The 9,178-nt window shown below is 37.0% G+C and overlaps 1 protein-coding gene across 13 annotated transcripts in view; it reads right to left on the bottom strand.

Annotated features, from left to right (window-relative positions):
- Nucleotides 1–9,178, bottom strand: part of ESRRG (estrogen related receptor gamma) — a 1,264,625-nt gene that overhangs the window by 221,079 nt on the left and 1,034,368 nt on the right. For 2 of the 13 annotated variants that reach the window (XM_063919101.1, XM_063919102.1), the window contains one exon: nt 2,589–2,666. The exons of 2 other annotated variants lie outside the window; for them this stretch is intronic. In XM_063919101.1, the coding sequence (XP_063775171.1) occupies nt 2,589–2,662 (74 nt within the window). In that variant the 5' untranslated portion in view covers nt 2,663–2,666. Of the gene's footprint in view, nt 1–2,588; nt 2,669–7,603; nt 7,782–8,071; nt 8,290–9,178 lie in introns of those variants that run through there. 9 more of the 13 variants (XM_063919104.1, XM_063919107.1, XM_063919112.1 and 6 more) reach the window with 7 other exon arrangements.

Raw genomic sequence — 9,178 nt, forward strand, 5'->3', positions numbered from 1 at the left:
AAAAGTCACTGCGCAATCATTTATTTATCACAATTTTTAGACTGTAGCTGCTGCAATGGAGTAGCGTCAGTGCATTGCAGTTAACCTGGACAGAGTTATGTCACTTGGGCAGAACCGACAAAATTATTTACTTTTTTTTTAACTTAAAATACACATATTATTAGCAGTAATTTTTTTATAACCCAGTATATTTCATTGGGTGCAGAACATTAATGAGACAGGTAGATTTAGAGATAAGGCCCAGATCAAAAGCCTACTATACAGTAGATATATATATATATATATATATTTAATAGTTAGCAAATATAGTTTATCAAATTTTGAATTACAGACTCCATGAAAATAAATGCTTTCTTGTACATGTCATATTTTATTGTATTTAAATTTAATTTAATTTTAAGAGTTGATATGCAAAAAAAAAACCCAATCCTATGTCATCTTTAACTGTGGGTATTACTTGAAATAGTCACTATTAAAATGTATCTGCCATCAAGTTTTGTTTCACCATTGCATACTGTATTTCAATACCTATTGTTCTGAATTATTGTTAATCCTGTAGATCAATATGTTAAGTATTTTCCACTGATCACCGTGAGCTTTTGCGTGGCTGGCCACCTACGTTCGAGACTTTAGCGGTATCTGTAGACTCGAAAACTTTTTTTTTTGACTGACAATTTGAAAAAAGCTTCCTGTCTATTTTATATTTTCACACTTCATTACATGAGAAACACAAGTGCTGATAACAGATGGGAACCCTCTTTTGAAGGGCTGACAGGGGAAAACATAACAGGCCTATTTAGTGTGCAGACAATTCTCTTATTCATAATTCAACCAGTAGCATTTTATAACGTAGAATAAGACTACAAGAAAACATCGGAAGAGCTGCACATTATTATATTGAGATAAAAAGGTGGATTATACAGGAGAGAAACACTCTTCCATTTTCATTTGTATTAATCTGTTAATAAGAATCTAATGCAATTTGGTTCAATATTAGTAATCATGAAACATCATAAAGTGAATCACAATTTAATAAGTTTTAATATTGCATCTGTTACTGTATAATAAAACATATTGTACAGGCTTATGGCAATTGTTTGTGAAACAATATAATAGAGTTCATAACGGAGTTGGAAAATAAAGTGGTGTTCCTGTTTACTTATTTAAGTCTGCCCACGTTCTACTTATATCTGCAGATGTATGGGGTAATGGCTGAGTGTTCTCTTTTAAGCTATGCTTAAGTCATGTGCTTGTGCTTGCTATCTTGTGATCAAGAAGCAAACGTTACCAGTATACCGATTTACTATCCTATTTAAAATGCTATGCTGCCTACCAAATGCACAGCCTCACCCCCAACCAGTACCAATAGATGATGGATTTGACCAACTTAGATATGAAATGAACCCATAAAATTTTGAGCGGCAAATATGCTTTCATATTTCCATAATTAATTTTAAAATACATTGATGTACGTGACATTTTATTTAAAAAAAATAATAATAATTTATAATGTCTGAAAATAGCTGTGAAACAGCTAAGCCTAATTTGAATGGACTTGCGCCCATTTCAATGAAAATAATAATACTGTAGCAAACGATGAACACTTAGGCAGCACTAATATTACACTACACAAGACTTATTTGATTTGGGAGAAATTATTCTCTATTTAATAACAGCCGAATATACTAACGCACTCCTGTCTGAAAATGTTTCACCCTTTCCATGTAACATACACCAAGTTCTGTTGGTTTTATGTTATTAACTGTATGTACTCAGTCAGACTGTGAGCAGAACAGCAATGAAAATAGAAGAAGCGGAATTACCAATAATTATCAAATAGCAAATCTCAGAAAGACGTCATTCTAGTTTCATAATGCAAGTAGACGATAAGATATGCATGCGTGCACAAAAACATATCATATGCTCACTGCGTGTTCCTAGCGCATACGTGCTTGAAAGTATTATATGTAAATTATACTTCTCATATATAATCGTCTTCTCTTTAAATTCATATTAATCAGGTAATGGCTCGATAATGGGTAGATTGTTTGACTAAATATGACATGATGCCCCAGCTAGCTTAGGCAGGTATAGACCACGCTAGTGGATGACGCAGAGGATACAAGCCTTGGTATGTCTGCAAGACATTGGCTGTGCATAACACGGATAGAGGGAGCAAAATATTGTTCTTTGTGAGCATCTATAATATGCTCGAAGTTCAGAGAAAAGGTATAATGGTAAGGAAGCCTGAGTGACGTGTGTAACCAGAAAGTTGCAATAATAACACACAGATTAAGAACAACACAGTTAAACTGCTCCCATCGCTCAGTGGGTAGAAATGGTAGTCTCATTTCTACAATTGTGTTGGCTACTAACAACTACAGGTATGTGGTCATTTACAATCAACTCAGAAACCGTCTAAACATTGAGAGTGCAATGAAGGGTAGTGTTACATAATGACGTTGGGGTGAATAACAATGGAATAAATAAAATATAACAAAAAGAAAACATGGAAAAAAATCAAAACACAATAAAATTGAAAAGGCATCACATATACAAAAAAAAGGAAACAAAATATACAGTCCTACCATGAAGGTAAGGTTTTATTTTCAGAAAAAGAGTTCGTCCTCACATTTACACCATGCCTGTGTACATAAACCATTTCCCTAAGATAAAGATAAAAGAATTTATCAGTTGTCTGGGGGAAATGCCTTTAAAAAAAACAAAAAAACAACACAAAAAAGACCATAAACATTTCCGTTTAGAATTTAAAAAAATAAAAATAAACATTGTGTAACATACAAACATTGTTTGCTTTCTGTTAAGCATGCATGTAATTGTATACACATATGTAAATAATAATATATATATATATATAAAGTTATAGATCATAATTATTAAATGTCTTTTAAACAAATGTAGTAGTAGCTTGTATTCTACAGGGATCAAATATTAACAAATTACATCTCTATATTTCACTAGCTTACACAAACACACACACACACACACAACGTACACATATAACAATTACATGTAACAGTCGCATACTAATCACACATCACAACTATGGTAAACAAACATATAGGAGAAAGAAATGTCCAATATTTATTTATTACCTGTAATCTAGATTTAATCGTCGGCTATATTTATATATAAGCAGATAAGAGAGCGCTAAACTAAAGATCTGTGTATAGACACAAACACAGAATTATCACACACAGAACAAGTTTAGGAGTCAAACCAAAGCTGTAATGAGTAGTTGTGTGTGTCAGGCAGCTGGGGCTATGAGTGTCACTCCTGCACTATCAAACACACACATAAAGCACGGATGGAGGCAGGGAGGCTAAATATTTTACTGTCAGAGCATGTCCAGGACGACAATTCATTTCTCTCTCATGTACTTCAGGACAATGACAATTTAATACAAGGCTATAGGATGTAAAAGGAGGAAAAGGCCGGAGAGAAAGCAAAACATGTCAGACGGGGCTGCTGCGCGGCTGAATGATTGCTCCTTCATTTAGTATTGGTAATGCAGACTATTCTAATATTAAGAAAACCCAGAGTAGCAGTTCTGCCCAAGATGACAGGCTTGCTTACATTTATATCATTATGGAAGCTTAAAAAAACCCCCCAACAGAAATATACTCAGTATATATATATATATATATATATATGCCAAATTACTGACATTGTGTTATAGTGCATCAGAAATCCATGTGTCCATATGTCTACTGTAGATGTCTGTGCATATGTTTACATAATTCCATATGAAGTATATACTAGCGTAAGGGCTTATCTGTCTATCTATCTACGTATCTATCTATCTATCTATCTATCTATCTATCTATCTACGTATCTATCTACATATCTACGTATCTACGTATCTATCTATCTATCTATCTATCTATCTATCTATCTATCTATCTATCTATCTATCTATCTATCTATCTATCTATGCATCTCCGTATCTATCTATCTATCTATCTATCTATCTATCTATCTATCTATCTATCTATCTATCTATCTATCTATCTATCTCCCTATCTACGTATCAACCTGTCTATCTATCTATCTATCTATCTATCTATCTATCTATCTATCTATCTATCTATCTATCTATCTATCTACCTACTGTTGTCAGACAATGGACACAGCCAGGTACCATAGCCAAAACAAAAGCCACCGTTTGGTCAAGAGCATTCTAAAAATACCACGTAAAACAATATTTTTTTAACCTCTTGGTGTTCAAAGGACAATCAAGAAAAAGTTGGATTGTACACGAATAGAACTTGTCAGCAGGTATATAAATATTGAAGACTCAAAATTACCCAGCAAAGAGATTTCCTTTACCCTACCGGGTGCCTGTCCGCCTAGTGACATATATATTGGATGAGCCGTTTCAGATCTGCACAAACACTTCCAGTGTATTTTAGAAACACACAGAAGAAAGAACAATTCTGCATTTCTAAAACGGGTTATAAACATTTACAGAACTTTACCAAAGTAAGCAGCACTTATCCGCAAACACATTTTCATCCTGGAGCTACGACTGACTCTGGTGGCATTTGAAAACTTATCAGGTCATCTGATGAGGAAACTACGTGCGCCGATCTCTTTGTGGAATCTCTGCATTACCCAGGAATAGCGTCAGGGAGATAATATATCATTTTCTAATTTTTTTTTTTTAAGAGGTTGCAAGCAGCCTTAAAATGTTATGCACCTGAAATAGTGGGGCGCACTCTCTAGATGCGGCCGCAGTGATGTGGTAATGTGTAGAAACATTATAAGACATAGCTACGTCTTCCTGGGCATTCACAGCCATTGGAAAGCAAAAGTGCAAATTTCTACTGCTACAGCTTAAAAATTTAATTTTAGAAATAAATTAATGTCCTAATCGCTGGTCGCTCATTCTCAATCAAAAATATTGTTATTTTAAAATAAAAATGCAGAAAAAGAAGTAGACTCATCTGTAACTGAAAATGCCTGACATAATACACCTTGAAATTTGCAGTGAAAGGCAGAAAGACCAACCATTCTGGGAAATTAATGGGTATTCACAGGGGCTTTGCTAATAACATGGGTTAATTACAGCTGCAATGCACTGGCTCAGTAAATAAAAGACCACAACTATAAACACATTAAAATGAGCATTCAGCTCTATAAAATGGGCCAGCTCCCCTGAAAGCCTGGGCTGTCAGAGTAACATGGAAATGTGCAGGGGGAGAGATGTTTTCCCCATTATTCCCAACACTCTACATTGTGCATGGTGGGATTTGGCCATTCGATTACGAGATGCCTATTGCTCTTAATACAGTTAGTTAAGGGTTTACCACGAATGGCAGCAGTAAAAGCAGTATCTGGATGAAGATGTCCTATTCAGCTTCTAGTATTCCACAAAACTTAAACTGTGCTGATCTCAGAAACTTGCGCATCAGGGACGCTATACTGGCGCAGCTCTCTAGGGAAAAAACTTAGGATATAAAAGTGAAGTAAAGGAAAGGAAATCAGAGCGAGTTAAGTGTGATCCTGAGATCCCAAATGGAAACGCGATCACTTAAAAGCAATCACTTAGGATTGTGTACTCATTTATTGTTGCACTAATGTCATCTTATCTTGGCGTCCTGACAAGCAGTAGCCTTTTCTTATCAACATTACACTGGCTACAATTTAAACCACCCAAGCGACTTTTTATTCTTTTTTTTTTTTTTCAAGATTCTTCTTTTTATCTAAAGCTATATTGCAGAATAGACCAAAGGAGGGAAAACATTTCTTTTTTCAATAGACGTCCATCTCCTATTTAATAGTTTATTATCCTGATACCTAATACAACATGTCATTCTTTTTTTTTTGTCTTACTAAACTGTTACAACCAACACCAGCTCCTGCTTTCCCTTTTTTGGACCGTCATTTGCCTTTCCGTCTCCCAACAGCTGTGACAACTGTTAAAATAGTCAGTAAAATTAAGTCAGAGCTGTAATCCTTTAGTCAATGTAACATTTTAATCAGAGGTGGAAGGAGTTTTATGTAAAGAGCCTACTGTTTCATTTCCAGAGAGGAGATTGACACATATGTCAGAATGGGGCGATACATTTATTGCATCTGTTGCCTTAATAACAATTATTTTGAAGGAAAGGCGGATGCATTCAGCTAGGCTTAAGTTATTATATGCTCTTGGGGTTTAAAACCTAAGCACATTGATGCTCAAGTACACAGTGAGCTGAATGTTTCCAATTCTTCTTTTTTATCTATTATTACTATATTTATTAGTATTATGTTACGTATCGTCCGTTCGCAAAGTGCACAACAAATGGACACATGCAAAAATAAATTAGTAATTTCCACAAGGGCGCAAATATATCAGATAAGTGAAAACGACAAACACGTTTGCACTATATAAAGTGTGTGCTTTTTTCTGCAGAAATAGAATGATCATTTTGTGCTCATTTAAACCTTATTTTTGTGCTAGGGGGTAATGCGACCACTACGTAGTGACAGCAGCGTTTCACGCCATGTACTATACTGTAAGCTGTAAAACACAGTGCCTGCACCTGACATCTGCACACAGATCATTTCAACGCATCTTCCTTAAGAGGCTTATCTAAAGTAATCATTCAAATTAGCTATAAGAAGGTAAATGTAAGAAAGCTTATTTAGCAGAGGCAGAGAGTAGACCACACTATAAAGGCTGCTTTATATTTCTTGCAGACCAAAGTTTCAAACTTAGCCATGGTGAATATGCCCCTTCTATCTGACAATATACCACACCTAGCGAAGTGTCCTGCTCCTAACACGCCTGTGTTCCTGATGGGAATGGTGCGCCCTGTGACAATCTTATCGCATCTTTGTATGGCTTCTAAACTTGCTGGATTTATTCCGAAATCTTACAGTCACCTTTTAGTGTCAAGTGCGCTTTGTGTGCAGCCTGAGTTACATCCAGCTCCCCCACACACACAAAGTGCACTATGTGTGTTACATCCAACCCCCTGACACACTCACACACACACTGTGGTTGTTAGCAAACAGTATGAGACTATTCTGATTTCTACAATTACAGACGCCTGCTTGCATTGCTAAGAGTGTAGCAGTGTAATCACCCCCACATGACATAGGTGTATCAATGACAGACACCAGACCTGAAGCAAAAAAAAAAAATATCCAATATAACACATCTGACTTATTAGTCTGTCACCGAAATAAACATTATATATGAATATATATATAAATATGAAAATTTTTTTTTAACACATACATACAGTACCTATAACACATATATGTGTGACTGTGTGTGTGTGTATATATCTATCTATCTATATATATATATTTATATAAATATATACAGTATGTGTGTGTCTTGTGTCTATATATATATATATATATATATATATATGTGTGTGTGAAATACATTTTGGATAGATTTGTAACGCAATATGTGAAATATTCACTTAATTATTACTAACTGTTTTATTCTTAATTTTATATATTACAAAAAAAACATTAACCCCTCTAAATCAAAGGCATTTTATTTGCTACAGTACAACATCCTAACGAGCCCCGGTTACTGATTGACCGGCGCCTGCATTACACCCAGTTAATGCTTACCCACCTAGAACACAGAAGCTGCCTCACAAATAGTTCTCTGAACACGCTTTCCCAGTCTGTCATTATCCCCCAGCAGCGAGCGTGTCACTTCTGCTAAATGTGACAGGCTGCCATACAACAAGCGCCTCAGTGGTCTGAATGGCAATGCAGGTTTCTGCCGTGTCCAGGGGCTTCCAGGGCAATGTGCTACACTCTAGCGAAACAACACATTCTAACACTTGTCTCGGCTTTTGTGCCAAGTGCCTATTCTTAGCACCTGAATAAGGAGCGAGGGGGGCACACAGCTGTTCCCCTGACGGTGACAGGACTCACAAGGTAACAATCCCACAGTCATACAAGCCCTGCACACAATAGAGACAAGACAAGCACACAGAGACCACTCATGCACAGAGACCCTCCTAGCCTCTACCTGCATCCGGCAATTAATGGCATGCATTGTGGAAAGAGATAAAAGAACAAGCAGAATAGGTACCTACTCTTCCTCGTAGTGCAGGGAAAAAGACTCTGGAAGGCAAAGTTCTATCGAATCCATGTGCGCCCGGCAACCATAATTTGTGCACCCCAGCTATAAATCAAAGTTTCCTTGTCAGAGGACAGTGCAATTAACACAAATGTTCTCCTGGTGACAAGCCTATAGGCACAGCCAGTTGGGACCAAAAGCTCTCACACTCTCCTAATCAAGGACTTAAAGCCCCGATTGCAGCTTATTAATATGAAGTAGAGGTTTACATATGCAGTCCCTCTGGTGCACTTGGCTACTGGATTGGTGGGAGGGTGGCCAATGAGAGGCGGGCAGGGCAGACGCTCCACACACTGTGACAGCGAGGCAGGTACTGTGGGAGGGGGGTGTGGGACACAGTGAAAGCTGAGATGGAGAGGGAGATTTCTCCTGAGCTACAAATGTTTCCTTTGGGCTACAGTACAAAGAGGGAATAAAAGGTTTCTCTGTTTGGGCATTAAACGTTTGTTATAACATTAAACACAACTCACCAGAGCCAAATGAAAGAGAGATTTCATGTAGCTTCATATTTTCCTGCTGAGGCATTTGCCAGTTCTAGGCATGAAGTTTTGCCCAGCCTCCCTACATGCCAATGTCTCCTGTCCTGCTACAGGGTGGCAGCGATCTACCACCTTATATTCCGATTCATTGTTTGTGTTTACAAATAATCATTTCCTTCTGTTGTGGTTTTTTTCCCACAGTTTAAATTTTTTATGGAATGCGCTAAATTAAATTTGCTTACGGGATTTTGCCATCGAGCGCTGGGGATTTAATGATGTTTCCAGTTTGGGATTCAGCGCTAAATTCTATTTCAGGTGACAAATGTGTCCCTAATATTTTCTCAGGGAATTCTCATTGTGTTTCCCAAGTGTTTTCAGCTCCTGGTACAGAACCCAGCGTACACTGGCATTTGGCACTGTGCACTGTCGCAGGATAGGGTTAACGATGCAAAGGCTACATGTGAGTCCCTTACAAAAGCTGCAGTTGCTGTGGGAGTGACAGGGTTAATCTTACTCCAAGATACACATAACACACACACACATGTTTGTCTACATAAATCCACGCCTTGGTGCACTTGTC

This window comes from Pseudophryne corroboree, chromosome 4 (assembly GCF_028390025.1).
Source record: "Pseudophryne corroboree isolate aPseCor3 chromosome 4, aPseCor3.hap2, whole genome shotgun sequence".
NCBI lineage: Eukaryota > Metazoa > Chordata > Amphibia > Anura > Myobatrachidae > Pseudophryne > Pseudophryne corroboree.